The 18,724-nt window shown below is 36.2% G+C and overlaps 2 protein-coding genes across 5 annotated transcripts in view; one reads left to right on the top strand and one right to left on the bottom strand.

Moving 5' to 3' along the window:
* mindy3 (MINDY lysine 48 deubiquitinase 3) overlaps window positions 1-7,151 on the bottom strand; it is a 34,160-nt gene extending 27,009 nt beyond the window's left edge. Inside the window, exons 1-12 of one of the 4 annotated variants that reach the window (XM_055048170.1) lie at window positions 6,994-7,151; window positions 5,457-5,546; window positions 5,237-5,370; window positions 4,857-4,936; window positions 4,658-4,718; window positions 4,362-4,568; window positions 4,191-4,242; window positions 3,330-3,444; window positions 3,028-3,101; window positions 2,569-2,610; window positions 2,149-2,228; window positions 1,880-1,950 (exon numbers count right to left, since the gene is read on the bottom strand). In XM_055048170.1, coding sequence (XP_054904145.1) covers window positions 1,880-1,950; window positions 2,149-2,228; window positions 2,569-2,610; window positions 3,028-3,101; window positions 3,330-3,444; window positions 4,191-4,242; window positions 4,362-4,568; window positions 4,658-4,718; window positions 4,857-4,936; window positions 5,237-5,330 — 876 coding nt within the window. In that variant the 5' untranslated portion in view covers window positions 5,331-5,370; window positions 5,457-5,546; window positions 6,994-7,151. Of the gene's footprint in view, window positions 1-1,879; window positions 1,951-2,148; window positions 2,229-2,568; window positions 2,611-3,027; window positions 3,102-3,329; window positions 3,445-4,190; window positions 4,243-4,361; window positions 4,569-4,657; window positions 4,719-4,856; window positions 4,937-5,236; window positions 5,547-6,993 lie in introns of all 4 variants that reach the window. The other 3 variants (XM_055048168.1, XM_055048167.1, XM_055048169.1) reach the window with 3 other exon arrangements.
* Window positions 7,152-7,875: 724 nt separating this feature from the next.
* Window positions 7,876-18,724, top strand: part of si:dkey-12j5.1 (uncharacterized) — a 30,940-nt gene continuing 20,091 nt past the window's right edge. The window contains exons 1-8 of the mRNA XM_055048171.1: window positions 7,876-8,054; window positions 8,179-8,288; window positions 8,370-8,515; window positions 8,639-8,789; window positions 10,034-10,137; window positions 10,261-10,384; window positions 12,227-12,319; window positions 14,111-14,179. Of these exons, the coding sequence (XP_054904146.1) occupies window positions 7,988-8,054; window positions 8,179-8,288; window positions 8,370-8,515; window positions 8,639-8,789; window positions 10,034-10,137; window positions 10,261-10,384; window positions 12,227-12,319; window positions 14,111-14,179 (864 nt within the window). The 5' untranslated portion in view covers window positions 7,876-7,987. The remainder of the gene's footprint in view (window positions 8,055-8,178; window positions 8,289-8,369; window positions 8,516-8,638; window positions 8,790-10,033; window positions 10,138-10,260; window positions 10,385-12,226; window positions 12,320-14,110; window positions 14,180-18,724) is intronic.

Consider the following 18,724-nt stretch of genomic DNA (forward strand, 5'->3'; position numbering starts at 1 on the left):
AATCATCTTTCCTCTTGTTAGGAGAACGTGCATGTTGTGTATGTATGGGAACATGTGCACATTGTAAACAGGTTCATTATCTCAATTTGAAGACTGACTTCCATATTTGTGTGACAGCTTGATTTTAAAATTTTAACTCTTTGTAACTTTAGTTGCAAAGAGTTACAAAGTTGCAACAGTATGTTAAAATCCCAAGATTTATGATCTCACAATTGTTTTAGAAAATAGCTTACTTATTTTGTGTAAATTGAATTTGCCTCAATCAAAAAGCTTAAATATATAGATGTCTAAGTGCCCTAAATATTTCTTACATTTTGAACACGATTCCCTCCCACACTAAATGTATTTTTTTTAGAATGTTATGCGACAAACCAACATGAAGAGAAAGGAACAGGGAAAATTACTTTTTGCAAATGAAACTCTGAACAGTGTGGAATGAACATGTATTCATTCCCTCCGAGTCAAAACTCAAGATCCAGTTCAGTTCCAGTTTGAGTTGTAAATCTTTGAAAGCAAGTCTCTACATTTTTTCACCTGCAAATCAGTTTGGATGGAGATGGTTTTAACATTTTTCAAGTCTTTGCTTAGGTGACTGAAGGCAAACACATTCTTAAGATGTCATACAAAATCCACTTTTTTGGCTTTATATCATGTTAAGATATTATTTCCTTATCAAATACATATCCAGACTATTGCTTTAATCCCTTCATGCATGTTAGAGAAATTCTTGAACACCCCAGGGCGGTAATTTGGGGGTGCCTCAATGCCTGTTCCTGCAATACAGCACTCATTTACCCAAAGCTTTGCCTTGGAGCTTCAGTCGCCTAAGCAAAGCACCCATCCCCCGGTCCTCCTCCACACAGCTCTATCATACTAGCGGCAGCAACAATCAGCAAAACCCTGGTGGAACTGCACATCTGATGAACTTATTATACAAATCGCGACACTTCTAAGGAAAGTTACAAATGGCATCAATGGATCGTATGGAGAAGCATTGTTGTGATGACATGCTGAAGGTCAAGTGTTGGAGAGCATAGGAAGTTCTTAAAAAGACAGAAGCCAATTTTAAGGAGTCAGATACAACTACTGGGTGTAAAGTCAAATTTCTAAGGTTGTTTCAATATATACAACATTTTCATAACAACTGAAGGTAACACAGTTGCTTGATTGCAATATATCCCCCACCTCCTTAATTGTATTTAAGTTTTACACTTTTAAGGTATAAATTTGCTTTCATCACCATCTCCAGCTCTGGCTGAATGTTTTCTTTTCTCTCCAGCTGGAAGGTGAACCTCTGCTACAGTCACAAGTCTTTTGCAGCCTCCTGCAAGTTTTCTGCCAGCACAACAATATTTAGCTTCATCTACCTTCTCATTTCTCTGACTATGTTCTCATTTCTCTGACTATGTTCGTCCCTTAAGTCTTTCCACTTAAGGGAAGCTTCCCCAAAGTGTGATGTTGCTCCCATGTTTCAAGATGGAAATTGTGCATTAAGAGTGATGTCTATCTAGTGTTTTAGTTCAAATAGCAATTAGGTTTTAGGTACTTATCTATGTTTCACATAAAAGCAGAAAATTTAAGTGAGAAAGTATATTGTGTCCTTTTGATTTGTTTGAACAGTTTACTTCTAAATCTTTTCAAAAGTGTTGTAGTTTGTTACATTTACTGGAAACTTACCAGATCTAAGAGTTAAACGTAACATGAATCAAATGTCTATTTACTCGTAAGTTTTTTTGCTAAACTCAATTGTGTTCATCTTGAATTCTCGATCAAAGTAAACTGTAGTTTAAAAACAAAAAAAAAACAAGTTTTCAGCACACTTAGCAAGAGCTTGACAGTTTGCTTATACTTCTCATTTATCTTCTGCATGTGTTTGTACCTTGCAGTAGCGCAGTGACTCCATAAGCGTGAGGAAACCAACAGATGCTTGTTTATGAATTCCATGCAACTCTACAAGAAATTAAACAGAATTAAAAAGAGAGGTGAAAATTGATATTACTGATGGAAGATTGAGTCATTTACTGTTAATATGTGAAGATATGAAATTAAACCAGTGACTCATCTCAGAAAAGTATGGTTAAATCTAGGATTACTACTTGTTCTATGTGTTAATGAGATTTATTTTTCAACATCAGTGCCAGCTCTTACTCATGCCAGAGCATTCCCTGTCTCCATCCCATACATTAGAGACGGCGTGGCCGGTTATAAGGAGGTTCACCAGGCTCTGACTGAACGAGAAAGGGACAAGAAAAACAATGTTTATATAAGAAACAAAATCTACTGTGCACATTTGTGCTTTGTGAAGAAAATAGGGAGAGCTCTGCATAAAATATTAAAATAAATATGTTCTTAAGAGCCACTAACATTTCTGATAGAAACTTTGAACTTCACAATGCTGGTCATGTACACGATGTGTTCAGCTCTCCCTCGCATCCATAAACTAAAACTTAAACTGATTTTGTGCAGCTGAGAGTCACAGAAGTTCCCATAGAGACAATGATCAACATTTAGCCCAAATTAAACTTAAGGCTCATGCTATGATCATGAAAACAGAGATATTATTCTCACTTGTTCTGCATCCCTTTTATCTTGTCAATATGTGGGAATATGCTGCAGGCAGGGAGAGACACCAGCAGCGGGTTTAGAGGTGCAGTAGGCAAGGATAATGTATTTGTATGAAACCAGTCATATATGTGGTTTACACAAACGAAATGTGCTTTACAAGAAATGAATGGAAAAGTGTTAAGATAACAAAATCCTTTACATTTTGCTGACAAAAGACCCCAATGTATTAAACGGCAATAAACAGGATGAAAAATTCAGCTTAAGGCATTCCATCACTTCTAATTTTGGGCTCTCACCATCATAAAGAGAATTATAGATAAAAGAACAGCAAAGTCTTTAATTAGCAATAAAATTTTAATAAAAACAAAAATCTACTTTGTATTACTTGTTTTTATAATGTAAACTAAACAGCAAATCATTTTAAGTCACCTTAATGCTTAATAAAAAGATGGATTTGTATACCTTCCGTGACCATGTATAGGGTCTATGAGGGGCTCTGTTGGGTCCTGGATTTCATTTCTAATATTCTCTATGCCCTGCAAAAAAAGAGCAAAAGAGAACATTTGTTCAAGATTTAGAAATCTTTGGAACCTCTACATTACATTTTTTGTTTGAACATTACATATTTTTTAATAAGTATCTAATATTCGATTTGTACCTAATTAACTTTGTTTTTTAAAATCCCCTTAATCTCAGAAATCATATCACCGCCATCAGTATTAGAAATTACCATTTTTCTCTCTCTGCTACATTTTTCACCTTACCTTAGTGAGGATGACAGAGTAAAGGAAAAGCAAAACCCCACAGCACCCCCTCCAGGACTGGTATAGAGACAGCACCTCTTCTCTGAGATCAGACACTGACAGGACAGTTCGCTTGCTGCAGGATAAAGGGGAGGTGGGAAAGTAAATGTACATATATATATATATGCATATATAAAAATCATAAGAAAATAAAATGAAACAACATAAAGCTAATTCCAAGGGTGTCAGGTTGTAAAATGTCACACGACATGGATTGTGTTTGCCAGTCCTTATTGTGTAAAGATAAAAAAATATGACGCAAGACAAAACAGGACAAAGAAAAATTAGACTGCAAGGGATTAGCATGCATGCTTCCCATCCTACTGCTCATTAAAAAAATACCAGTGAAGCTGTCTGTCTTATTTAGCATGCACCTCATTGCTTTGAGCAAGCTTTGCGTTTTGCTGACTGTAGTCTAAGCTGTCAGGGAGCTATGTGATGAAATTTCAATGTTTCTCACAGCAAGTTCAACCGTGCATATATTTAATTTGCTGGTGTGTCTTTAACAGACATCTTATGTGTAAGCGTTCTTTCAACAAGGTAATCAATAAAAGCAGAGAGCTGGCATATTGTAAGGAGAGTGAAATTGAAAGTTCACTTTAAAAGCCAAGACAGATAAATTGAGACCTCCTTTTTATGCTCCTCATGCTTCTGAGAAAAATGCAGCAGACTATAAAAATCTTGCACTTTAGCAATGTCAAACCTCATTGTTTGTTTTAAATCCTTCCCTCCACAATATTCATCATTTTACCAGACTATATTCAAAGAGGTATTTATGATGAGTATGATATTTGATAAAAAAAAATAATAATCTTCACTTACTGAAGTATGCTGTGAAATTGTTCAAAGCCAAGGTCCTCAGCAGCCAAAGCAGCTAGACACAAGAAAACACAATCACAGACTGATAGAGTTAGTCTGTCAAACTTCAGTAAAATGTGTTTAGTTGGGCAGCCAAAGATGCAGTCAGTGAGCGGGTGATGATACGAGACTAACTTGGCTGCTGTTCCTGTGGCGACTGACTGCTCTCTGGTCTTGGCATGTCCTGTGTTTGAGACTGTGTCTGGGTCTTAGAAAGCGTGCTACTACATGGGCTCTGTCCCTTGGCCCAGGTCACAAAACAGAACCCTGTGGAGGGGCTGGCACAGGCAGACTCAAGGATTTCACTCAGTGTTGAACACAGGGCCATCTTCTGCTCTTCCTCTAACAGAGACAAACATGAAAATATCAATTGTTTTGGTTAGACATAAGAAAAACAGTAAAACCAATACATTTTTTTGGGGGGAAGCTACCTGACATTTGTCTCCATGTGGAATTTTCTCTGTTAAAAAGAATGTTCTTTAGGAGAAAAGCCTGTAAAGAAAAACTCAATTTACAGAAACTGGAATTTTAGTAACATGTCATGTTCGCCCCTTATCTAATATTCAGTGAGCTTACCTTGTTGCCACTGAATGAACTAATATTCAGGCTGTTGTGCAATGAGAAACGTACCTGAACAGGTGCAATCACAGCACATGGTCCTCCTTCAAACTGCTTCAGAGCCGTTTGCTCATGGTCACTAAAAACAAATCCTGTAAAAAAGGGAAGCCTACATTCAATAGTGAGCCAATAATTCATCCTGTATACATATTTAAGCACACAATAAACAACATTTTGTCTGGATCTTTAGTAAAACAAGGATTGACAACAGACATATACATAAAAAATAAAAGAGGAAGATTTAAAATGTTCAACATACTTTGATATACTCTAGCCTATCTAGCCTGGCAGAAAGAGATATTCTTCCAATAAAATATCAAATGTTTGCCAATTTCTAAACAACTGAAAACATGGACATGAACTCATCGCGGTTATCACAACAAAAGCCTTACCTTGAGACCATCTTCGGAAGATCGAAGTGGAAACTCCTCCCCCCGATGGTTTTCCCCAAACCAAATCAACCACCTCCTTATTCAACTCTGACATGATGGGCTTCAAATCCTTAGTAACGCCCTCTTCTGTCCGACTTTCATGCAGGGACAAGAGAGACTGTTTGTTCTTAATGCAGTCTTTTCCAAATGGCAACACTCCACTTCCCAGGGCAGTCTGTACCTGTGGCATTAGCCACAACTTCTCTCTGTGGTCCAACTTCGTCTGAGCTCAGGGACTGGCAGCAAAATGAAGCGTAGGTATGACATCAATCTACCAGGCAACAGCACACAAACACAAATCCAGATTTGCCTTCTGTTAAGGTGAGTTCAAGAACAGACTAAACAACTGTTATATTTAGTAACAGATATATATTTTTTCTAATATCCATCATAGTCACCTATGTATATGTTATTTTAATTCAGTAATTTAAATTAACAAAACTGACCATCTAAGGGAAAAAAGCTTTCTGAAAAAAAAAAAGTCTTTTTTTTAAGCCAGAAAAGTCATCTTCTGTCTTGATGACTTTTCTGCATGTCTGCAAAAAAGTAGCTTTCAATGTTTTTTCCAAAAATAATCTTCCACCATACATGGGAATACAAAATGTTCCACAAAAGAGGCACATTTTATTGTCACTTTCTGATGAGATCTAGTTGTTTTCTTCAGTTTTCAAGTTATAGTTAATTCATAGAATATTTTTTTTTAGTTTTTTTAATAAAATATAAAAAAGCATTGCATAAACTTGTTTTGTGAAATCATATTCTCTGTCACGGATTTTAATTTTGGAAATTTATTCTACAGCAAGAAATGCGACTGTACCCATTGAACACTGAAAAAGTATATACTTGAAAGACCGTTTGTTCAAAATCATAATTTCTGTTTTGTTTTTAATTAAGTAAGGATTTTACATTTCTGTATAACTGGATTTTTAAACTGGCCATATGTAAAGTATCCAATAGTTTCATCTTAATTATTTATTAATAATAAATAATAATGTAGCTTCCTCATTATTTATCCTGTATTAATGATTGTATTGCTTAAAATATATTTTATTGGCTTTTGAAATTAAGTTACTTCTTTTCATATACAGCTCTTCGATATTTAACATTTAAAGACAACATAAAGACACAAAGATTACTTTGCCATCACAAAGTATTCTCTGGGATTCTGCTTCCTATGTTGCTGTTGAAGAAAAAGCAAAACTTTTGAGCTATGAGAAGTGATACATTAAGAAGAAAATTTCAGAAAGATTTTTGGGCGTTTACTAATTGTACTACACAATTTAGCTCGGCAAGTGTTCTTGAATTACATTTCTAATGAAACTTAAAAATTGCAAGCTGCATTATATACACAATGATCGTACAAATCACATTTTAAGTATTTACATAACCTGGCGATAATAGTTATTTGAACACTTGCTTGCTCTGCAGCCAAGCTAAAAGGCTAGCGGCTTCGTTAACGTCAGGTGGTTATAACGGATAATAAACAACAAAATATTTAACAACGAGCGAAGAGCTCGTTGTTATTGCAGTATGGCGAAGCAAAAGTTAAAATATTAGACAACTTGGTGTGGCACCATCAAGCATTAGCATTAACACCTTTCAGCTAACCTTACATTGCTTTATCATTACATTTCTTGTCACTCCAGGGCGGCGGCAGATATAACGGTCGTGAGAGGCTGTAGTTTGTCATTATTTCGACGTAAATATTCTACACTTACCTCAAAATAGACTCGAGTATTAGGAGGTCTGTGTAGGCTGTATTTTGTTGAGCAATTTCAACGCCAACCGCAATTCTGTCATTCGTTTATTTACAACAAATTGTAAAATGAAGAAAAAAATACTGCGTCCATTTGACGTATTATACCATTGGTTGAAATCGAGAAAGTTCCAGATGCGTCACTAGGCGTTGTCTCGACGTATTGTCTGATTGGCTCATCACCTTGTCGATCAAGTGTAGCGCATCCTCAAAAATGGATCGGTAAATTTAAAACAAAGTTTATGACTTAATTTTTTTTATCATAGCTTTCAGAATATTTCCGCAACAACAAACATAACACTAGATCTGAAATATTTTACGTTTCTACTTGCTAAGTTTTGAAAATGGATTCAGTATATTTGGTATTTTGTTCATCATCTGTCTCCGTAGCTGTGGCTTTGGATGCGTTTCTTAACAATCAGCCGGTGAATAATCTGGGTGAAAATGATCGCAATGAGAAGAGTATTTTCCTTTCTAATATAGGGAAAATTATGAATATTTGTGTTAGCTGAAGAAGGTTAGAGGCAACCTGTCAAACCGATCCTGGATTATAATATCAACAGCCGTTGACAAAAAGCATAAATTACATACATACCTCACCTCCCGACGCATAAACAGCCGAGTGGGAATCAAAATCTGCAGATCAAATAACTTTATTTAGAAATATGCTTAAATATCAATGACAGTGAAAGAGGGGTAGGTCGAGCATGGCGGTTGAGATATGGATATGTCACGACAGATGCACTGTTTGAGACCGACTGTGTACAAACCCCTCCAGCACGGCGTCCCTACTGCCTCGTCAAGTCGCAAATGGGGCGCACCCAGCTTCAGCACTTACCGCATGCGTGTTGCATGCCGCCTGCTGTTCGGAGTTCTTTAGCACGCGTAATTTGGGAAAAGCTTTTTGATTAAGGGGAAACATTTATTGCAACGAGCAACGAACGTTATTTATCAGTATGGGAGGTCAGGCTAAGAACAAGAAGAAAAATAAACCCAAGAGGAAGGACAACCGTCAAAACAGGGGTCAGCTGTGCAGTTATTCTACTTATGTTTTTTTGCTATATCCAGTGTGAAATTTGTTCGTCCCATTTATCAGTAAATGAGACACGAGCAACTTTTCATTCGCGCCTATGTTTCATCTCCACAGATGGGGGATTTGTTGATTTGTCACCTCAAGAAAGGATGAAAGTAAGAATGCATGAGAAAGCCAAGAAGAAGACAGCTGAAAAGTACTCAGTACAGCAACTACTAGAGAAGGTGCCTTTAAAAATGAAACATATCACAGTAGAAAGTGGCTAGTAAATGTAATCTGTACATTTATTTATCTTGTGTGTTCAGACTCAGGATTACATGGACAGTTTTGACTTTGAGATGGCTGGCCTTTTCTGTCAGAGAGCTTTGGATGTGGACTCCAACAACCTACAAGCTCTTGACATGCTGGGACACATTTGCTCTGAATTAGGAGACATGCAGAAAGCTAAATCAATATCCTTTTTGTGACTTTATTTTCTTTATACATTATCTACTGATTAGTCACTAAAGCATTGTGTATTTTGTTCACTCTGTCATGAAATGGGAATGGTTTGGGCTTCCTTTACCAACACCCAAGTGTTTCTCAGGGCAATAGAACTGAGCCCGGATGTTGGTCATAGCAAATACATGTATCTGGGACAAATTCACACCGGCCAGGAGGCTGTGGACTACTACACAAGAGGAATACAAGTTCTTCTGTCGGTTCTAGAGAAACAGGAAACAGAGGTTAGTGAGAACAACTTCATACCCTTTGAACATATCCACATTTCAACCATTCTGATTGATGACTGCAGAAAAATCTTTTCCTGCAGTAACAGCTGTCACTCTTCTGTGTATACGTCTACCAGCTTTGCACAGCTCAAGACTAACATTTTTGCAAATTCATCCTCACAAGAAAGCTCATACTAATACACTAAACAATGTTCATGTCTTTCCAGTTTCTCAATTACAGTTAGGTCTGTCTCTGACTCAACCTTTCTAACAGATGGATATTCCTTGATGTAAAACAAGTGGGGTCTGACCACATGTGTGAAGTAAAATGTGAATATCTTCAATGTATCTAAATATGCCCTATAATGATGCATCTTGTGTGTGTATTTTTAAGATGAATGTTCTAAAAATTTCATTCTAGTTGTGATTTAAGACAATTTATGCTTTGTCCACAAGAGGGTACTGTGGTCTAGACTACCCCTCCCATTAAGAATAGGTTCTATAAACAAGTTACATGATGATGAAGGGTCTTCATGTGATCATCTTCTTTAAGAAGCCGAGGCGTTGTTTCTTTCACCAAGAATGTTTACCTGTGTTTAGTAAAAAATGTGTGTTATTTCTTATAAAATAAACTAGATGTCTTGTTCGGAATAAAAAGCCAGAACAATAGTGTGGACATATGTGTTTGATTTTTGATACAATTAACTAAAATGTTCTGGAGTCACTTGAAAAATCCTAAACAGTGTGACAGAAAAGTGTCTTTTTTTAAATCTTAAAAGCAGATCAAATAAATGCTGAAAAAAAGAGTATTTGATAATTTCATGTACATTTTTTTTAATGAGACTAAAATGTTCAAAACTAATTTTACATGTAAATTGGTTCTGAAAATATTTGGGTGTTTATGTCTTTCTTCAGTAAAGTACAGATGTCTCTATTAAGACTGATGAACTAACAGAAAAAAAACAATCTCTGTGTTGAAATAAGTCATTCTGCAGAATGTGTATACGCTCACTGAACAAGAAGAGGACATTTGAGGCTTTTTTGTTAGTTACTCATTTATAACTCAGATTTTTTTCTGCTTGACACAACCATGTTTTCAACATAAATGGCCTATTCAACTGAAGTTCCTCTGGGAGCATAGACAAGTGTTTTCTAACATTATGTAACTATTAATGTAAAAATACTTTCCTGTTATGTTTTCAGTTTAAATAGTTTATATGATAATTTCTAAGTCAGGAAGTCTGTCTTGTCCTGCTCAGGCTGGTGCCGCTGGAACAACGGAAGAGAACAACGAGGTCCCTTCAGGGAAGGATGTCAGCGTGGCCTACTGCTCCCTGGCTGAGATCTACTTAACAGACCTCTGGTACCGCAGCAGAACAACCTGCACTGCTGACAACCTGCACTGCTGACAACTAGAAATTCACTCTCACATTTTAGTAATTTCTGATAACTCCACATTTGGTTCTTTCTGCTCCTCTGATCGTAGCATGGAGGAGGGAGCTGCAGACAAGTGCCGAGAGTTCATTGAAAAAGCTTTACAGTATCACCATGAGAACCCAGAGGCTCTCCAGCTTATGGCCAGTTACCTGTTTAGTACAGAGAGAAACCAGGTCAGTCCACGCACTCACACAGGGACTCCAGATGAATTATCGCCACATTAAAGCAGGAATCTGCCGAGTTAATTATTCTGAGCAGATTGAATTGTATGCCATTAATCAGCAGATGGACACTTACATTAACACGCACACACAGATGGGTAAAGCCAATAGGAATGTTAATTACTGGGCAGATCATTGAGGTCATGTAGTCATCTGATAAATTGAAAGAGACGAGGAAGCATGTTGGACTCAGTTTCCGAGAAAACTGCTGCATCAACCTTACAGTTTTATCCTGGAAGAACATAGAGGATTTGTGTAAACTAAATGGACCCTTAATTATATTTATTAAAAATAATATAGTCATAAATCCATCACCCCACCTAATGCAATGTGAGGTATTTAATAAATTATTATTTATTCATTAATCAGTGTTGTAAATTACTTGATTGTGAATATATATTATTGAAACAATGCCATTTGTGACTGAATATTTCTCTATTCATACATGAAAATATTGTGTTACATAGCTGAAATAATATCTCTTGAAAGTGTAGTTTTATATTTTTTTTTTACTAAAAATTTACAAGTGCAATAACTCTTGTTGATATGCACTGCTCACGTTTTCCTATTTAGTGACAATTTCTGATTTTCTTTGAAGTGTAATGTACCCTGTCTAGTTTTAGTTTCAAAAGATAGTTTTGCAACAAAGAGAAACAAAAACGTGGTCCAAGTCACTTTTTCTACCTTTTGTAAATTAAAAAGAATCTATCAGAGTATGCAACCTTAAACTTTCTGGGGTATATTTTCTGCTTTTGATTTGATCATAAACCAAAAATTGTTAATTATTAATTAGCTATTAATTTAGATGCCTGCTGTGAATAAAAAGAAAAACAAATCTGATTACTTTGATGTCTTTTTACTATTTCAGTGTGTTAACATATTGATCTTATAAATAGAAACTAAAACATTCTAAATCAAACTCTTTATTTTTTGTTATATTGTGAGGAATAATCCATAATTATTTTACACTGAGTTGGATGTAGGTGACAAAACATTTATTTTTCTTACTCTAGAGAAACTGAAAGCTACAACACATGCTAGAGGAACTACATATTTCTCTTTCATGTGTTGTAGCTTTTACATGAATAAAAATGTATCTTTAGTTACAGAAAACAGTCTCGCCGCCACCCCTGGCGAGGCACATTCTCATTTCGTTAATGTTTTGAAATCACAAACTCTTGACCGCAGCAGGAGGTTGATTAGTTATCACTGTGGGTTATCATGGGTTAAAATTAACAATAAAGATTAAAGAGGAGCATTTACATTATATCTTCCATCTATGTCAATGGATTCCTGTGAGTTAATGAAGTTTTAACGAAGCATGAAAGTAACATTTTAATTATAGCTCACGTAGCTTTTTCGCTATGTTGTTCCACTTAGCCGTGTCGAGAGCAGGAAACAGCCTTGAGCTTCAAATATGATCGAGATTCAACAGGTTTGAGTACGTTTTCAACAATATCTCAAATCTTTAAATTGTTGGGAAGTAGTCAAGAGTTCAACCAATGCAGTACCTGATGAAGCCTTTAGGGATCAGGCTTGCCCCAGTTTTTTTTTAGCTATCCATACATCCTCAGACCAACATGAATTTTTTTGTGTATTTTTTTCAGCCAAGCTGCTTTGATTATTATTTACAATAATTAAATTAAATCATAATAATTGGTCATTAATCTCTGTGGAGAATCAATTAACCAATGTGTAATACAAGAATATTTACATTTCTTCATGTTCGTAAAAGACATATCTGAAAGATTTTACACAAATTGATCATCACATGGATCTTTCTTTTGTTTTTAGGAAGGGAAGGAATACCTGTTGAAAAGTGTTGGGATGTGGTTACCTGTGCAGAAGCAAAGTGCAGCTTCCTCTACAACAGAAGAAGAAACACAAGTAAGCTTGTTGTCTGGTAGCTGTTTCTCTCACTGCCACAAATAATAATCAGGTTAAGAAATGCACTGATCAGAATTTTGTGGCCAAGTTCAGATCTCTGGCTTTGATGTTAATTTTAACATATTAAGTGTTAGGATTAACAGCCTTTAAAAAAAGAAGAAGACAAAAAAGAAAGCATTATCACAGAGGCCATGTAACTTTTAATGTAACTTTAGCATCTTTACTCTTTTTTAGCAGCCAGAACTTTTGGGCCCCTTGGCAGGCAGCAGTGACTCAGGTAGTGGAGCAGGTGGCCATGGCCCTCGAGGCTCCCCATTCGAATCCTGTTCCTACCTGGGGATAATCAGGGGTTTGCATAGGGAATGGCGTTTGGTCTTTAAAAAATCTGCCAAATTCGTATGGAGGCAGGTGCTGTATTGTGGCAATCCGTCAGAGAGAAGTGCCGAAAGGACAACAGCATCACTTAGCAAACTTAGCCTTACAGAAACACAACTTTATTCCCTGGACAATGTAGCTACTTAGCTTAACTGTAAGATGTCCCAAAGCATAAACTTTTCAAATCCAATGTCTTCAATAGCATCAGAAGTTTAAAAGCTCAAAATAATAAATTAGAGGAATTTTGCTTCACTCTTAACCTCTTCAAACCTGTCTTAATAAGCTCCATGTTCCTCTGAACTTTACTATCATCAGCCACACTGAAAAGTGTTGCTGTTGGCAGCGGTGTAAGGAAATCTACGTTCTGCATCATTATTGTATTGCGATGGCTCTAATTATTATTTCTATAAGACAACATAAATCTTCTGATAGCCTCTTTTGCTTTTTTTGCTTTCACTCTGGGGATTTTTCAAAGTTTTAAAGTTTACATAGGAATTCAATTGAATTCATGAGAATAACAAGAAAAATTGTTATTCTCATGAAGTGATGGTTTGGTGATAAATATACTGAATGCAAAGTATGCTTAAGCACTTTTTTGTATCTTACAGACACCATAAGATGATCACAAACTGCTTTGTCTTCACTTAATTTTTAAAAACAAATCCAGACATATAGATGTCTCTAAAGTATTAAAAATGATTTTTGTTTGTCCTTGGAGCCTCAGGGTGGTGTCTTAACTGAGCTCCTGATTCGCTGGTTAAGCTGGAAAACTGGTGGTATTATGTCACCATCCAATTTTATTGGTGCATCTTTATTCAGGTTTATTTCAAAAAGCCTTTTTAAACTATACTGGCTGTCAAAGTGTGCTTTGCAGCGGACGTTAAGGACATCAGCAAAGACAGAAAAAAAAGAAGTAAGAGATAATGAACTGGCGAACATTAAAAAAAAAAAAAAGATGAGACAAGCCCTTCACAAACGTGTGCTGTTAAGTCAAAGTGCGTGAAAAAAACTGATATGAAAGGCAGCACCAGGAGTCACACTAATGGGGAAAAATAATGGCTGCAGTGCTAGATTTTAATATCACCAAATAAATTACATCAGGGTTCATTTTAAAAAAGAAAAATGTGATACAGGAAAGGGTTTGTGATGATTTGGTAGAACAAACCCCCTGTGACTCCACAGTTATGACTCTTATCTTCACCTGCAGGTTGATCCGAACTCAGCCTGCTGACACTTTGACTGAGATTAACAGCCATGCAGCTGTGGAGCATTTTGCAGCCTGAAATTGGATCGTGTTATTATCAGACAAAGGAAGGAAGAACTCTGTTTGATTTTTCTCGTGTAAACACTCCTCCAAAGGTGGTCACATCGTCCTTTATTGTTATTTTCTGTTTTTTTTCTCCCCACTTCCTCCAGAATGAAATCCCTCCGTACGAGTCTCGCATCACCACAGCCAAACTGCTTATCGAGTCAGAGGAGTATGAGGTAATGTGTTTGCAGGTTGTTGTGCTTGCACGCTCTGTTTTGGCCAGTCAGTGCGTGATTCGCGGCAGGAGGCCGGCCTGGCATTTCTTTATGTGTGTATGTGTGCTTTTCTTTCTGCTGAATAGCGCTGGAGGTGGGAAGGCCATGCCTGGTCTTTATGCCCTTCAGAGTTTAGTGTCAATAATTGAAGAGTGGTATTTACAGAGACGGGCTGAGGTGGGATGGGGGGCTGCAGAAGCGAGGAGATGGAGGAGGAAAAATGGAGGGGGAAAAAAATCACAATGAACCTCTGTTTTGATGAATTGCTGCCATATCTTTGAAACGGCACACTCATCTGCTAAATCACTCATCAATTTCCAGTTTAAATGGCCTCAATTTCAGTGGCTCGCTGCCTTCAGTTCGGTACTGAACCTCCTAACAATCATTAACGCTTGAAGTCATTTTCTATGATTACTGCCACCAACAGCAGTGTAGCAATTTTCTGTTGTGATCCAATGATTAATTTCTAGTCAATCTTGTTGGGTGGTTTATGGTTATTACTGACAGGAAATGAGCAGTGTCCCTTTTCAAAGTTTTTTTACTCTTCCACCCACACAGCTCAGCGGCAGTTGCATCTTTTTGTATGTGTGTGTGTGTATGTGGGAGTGGAAGTGGGAGTGGGAGATGTGCTGTCAGGTGCATCAGTGAAATGACAGCGTTTCAGTCCATAGTTTCTGACATGTCATTTGTCTTCATCCTCCTGTTGGTGTCATCAAGCCTGAAACCTGAACCTCGGCTGTGCTCAGAGCTTTATAATGTCACATAATTTACCATATATACCAACATGGGTATGTATCCCAAGAGAATGTATTGTTCAGTCAAATTAGAAGTCTGAAATTTTTTGATGCAAGTTGAGCTTTATGTTTTTCCTGGAGTCAAGTCCCAGACTCGTTTTAGACGAATTAGGAGGGAACACTGTTTCTCATTGCTTCATGTTTTACTGTGTAACATGTAGATATGCTTTATTTAAAAGGTTCATACACAATCTGGAAAAGTATAGAGTTTACTTTAAGTATAAAAAATGTTTGTATTTCCATTTACCTTTGTATATCTGTTTTTCTCTGTTTTAATCCCATCCGTGTCCAACCATCTTATCTGTCAGTTCAGTTAGATCTGCTTGTCCATTCCTCCATCCACCCCTTGTTCTATTTGTTGGTCTATTTAATCCATCTGCATGTTATCTACCCACTTATATTATAACTTTGTTTTTTTCAGTTTTTTTTTTTTTCAGTCTGTAATAACTGTTTCCTTCTGGTATAAAATCTGATTTGTTCTCCAATCTGTTGACTTAGTGATGAAGACCTAAATCTAAGTTTCTTCTTTAAATGCAAATAAGCTGCAACAGTCTTTTGGCTTAGGCTCAATAGTACTGATGTTTAATCTAAAAATTATGTCTTACTCTCACTTTTTTGGCTCATAATAGACTTTAACTTTGTACATTCTCATTTATGTTGTTTCAAAAAAAAAACCCTGCATGTTATGGCTTGTGCCACATCGTCTTTGCCTGTGCAATATATTTTCTTGTTAGTAAGTTAGGGGAGAAATGTGTTTCTGTATTGCATGCGGGTGACAGATTCAATCTCCAAAAATGATTTTTTTCCCCCTTCTGTGTTGGTGTCAGACAGCACTTCATCAGCTGTGAACTCTTCAGTGGATGACAGTTTAAACAAGAAGCTAACACACCACGACCTTTGGCTCAGTAAAATAACACCTCTGCTCCCATTACCCCGTTGACACTGTCTCGTCAGCAGGGATCTAAACAGAAAAAAAAAAACAGAAAACAATCCACCAAATAGGTAAAAAGTCCTTCTTATAATACAAGTGCTTTGGTCCAATTCTACAATTTAAATAAAATGTGCAACTTGTGTGATGCATACACTCACTAAAGCGTGACATATTTCAAGCCCTTATATGCTTCTTTTTATGATTATTGTTTAGAGCTAATTAACACCCTAAATTTTAATTCTCAGAAAATTTGAATATGACATTATACCTTAAAAAATGATTCCTATTGCAGAAATGTCAGAGCAATTAAAAAGTGCAATTATGTAATTTACAGTAATACACTCAGTATGTGGTCTTGGCTCTTTTTGCATGAAATATGCCATTGAGATGGTCCATCTGGCTCTGCTGAGATGTTGAGCATAAGTTACTGTAATACCAACCTTCATCTCATCTGCATTTTTGGGAATTCTCCCTCTCATCATCTGTCCTATGTCTTATAGACTCTAGAGGGCTTAGGCCAGGCCAGTATCCTGACATAAAGTCCAATGGACCAACATAAGCAGATGACATGGTTCCCAAAATTATCCCGAACTTGAAGCTTCACGGTGGACATCAATCAGCTTGAATTCTGTACCTCTCCACTTTTCTCTGGTACCTTGATTGTCAAAATCAAAAATGACTGTCTTAAAACAGGATTTTGGTACACTGAGCAACAATTCACACTTTCTTTCTCCTTGCCTCCAGTAAGACACTTTCAACTCTGGTGTTCAGGCGTGGCTTAACACAAGGAGGGCGACATACTGTATGCAATACTTGTCCTAGGTATGTCTCTATGTGGTGGTTCTTAACGTGCCGACTCCAGATGAAGTCCTGGTTTAGCTTGTACACATTTTCCTTCCACTCAACTTTCTTTTGAGATCTTCCCGATACCTATATCCAGCAGCCACTAAGGTACACCCTGGACAGGTTACATGGCACCCAACTTTTCAACATTTTAATTTATTGAAGTGCTCTTTGACATGATTGATATGAGTTGCACCGTATTCCTGAAAAGCAACATTAAGATACACATCTTGTATTTCTGATATTCATATATATAAAAAAAATTACTTTTCTGCTGAGCTCAAAATGTTCTCGTCTATCAAGCAGACATATAAACTAAGCAAATTTTACTGAGAGAGGAGCATGATTTAATGCCAGTATTCAACTGGCTGAAACATCTATAGAGTCATTTAGGGAGGATAAAACATAATTTTCAGTCATTGATTGGCCACCCAAGATCTCTTGCTTCAACCCCATTAAGAAGATTTAAGATCTACTGAAGACTCCTCACAGCACACTGACTCTATCCTCATAAATACCAGAGCCAGACAAAAAGTTAATTCGGCTATAGACATAAAAATTGGTGTGTTTCATAAAACTAATGTTAAATGCAATGCAAAAAGATTTTTGTTCCTCCTTTTTTGGCCAGGAAGTGTGAAACAGAATTTCTAAGGTGGTTTAAAAATATATTTTAAGATGGAGCTTTTACTTAATTTTGTTGACAACACATTAAAACTCCCTAAAAATTGTAAAAAGCTTCTAAACAAGGGATTTGAATGATGGCTGGACCTCAAAATTAGTTTTTCCAAAAATGTGGCTTGGAAAAAAGAACAAGAAAAAAGTTTTCCCACATGAGTGGATTTCACATTTTATGGTCTTTGCTACTTAATTTGGGAAAGAAAATGAGCCAAAAATACTTCTTCAAATCCGTCCCCCCCTTTTGATTCATTTCACAACATGAATGCATACTAGAAATGTCATCTTTCACAGTGCTAATGGAATATGAGCTCAAAGATAATTACAGAGCCCTCTACATTTATTAGTGCCCCTGCTAAAAATGTGTTAAAAGCCATAAAATAAATTTTATTGCAGTAGCATGTAATTTCACACTGATCATTTTAAACAAATCAAACATTTCAATTAAGCATATTATCAAAAGAAACAAACATGCCAAGAAATATATTTTTCAAACAAAATAACAGTTGCCACATTTATTTTCACCACTACAAACTCCTGTGGAATAATTCAAACTAAAGCATTTTTGTTGTTTGTTCATTTTTGTTGTTTGTTCAAAAATTTACAGAATTTTTTGAAAATTTAAAAATTGAATGACAAAGCCTATTTCTTATAGGCACTGTTTAAAATCATAAAGACTATAAAACATATCATTCAAATAAGGCAAAAGGTATGGTGGTCTTCATAAATAAGATGTGGCAACAAGAAAATAGGTTATTTTCCCAGTCAGCCTTTATGTAGAGTTAAAGCAATGATTAGAGTTTACAGTGAGCAAAACTGTGAAAAAAACAGGTTGGACACGGGAAATGTTAAGGAAGTTGCATTAGCCGTGCTATTGCAAAGAACGTCGATTTTAAGGCATGTTTTGCATCTTTGCCATGTGTGACAAAGACTGGATAGTGCAATAGTCCATCTTTATAAAGTAAAAAAGTGGCTGTTTTCATAATTGTTTTAAACTATATATTTTTAAATGTTTACATTTTAGGTTCAGTCATTTGCTTTTCGTCTATAAGTGTAGAATTTAAAGAATAATACATTTAGAGCATTTTAAACCCTGGATTCAAAGTAATAAAACTGTGTGAAATTTTCATGGATAAATCTGTGGAAATATAGTTTTACTGTATATTTTTCACTTCAAAATCTATTCTATTATTTTATAAACAATAAATTAGTTTTGAAGGAAAAAAACATGAAAATGTCAAGACATCCAACTGAAAAAGTGCA

This window comes from Poeciliopsis prolifica, unplaced genomic scaffold, assembly GCF_027474105.1.
Source record: "Poeciliopsis prolifica strain line A6 unplaced genomic scaffold, Auburn_PproV2 SCAFFOLD026, whole genome shotgun sequence".
In the NCBI taxonomy this organism is placed as follows: Eukaryota; Metazoa; Chordata; class Actinopteri; order Cyprinodontiformes; family Poeciliidae; genus Poeciliopsis; species Poeciliopsis prolifica.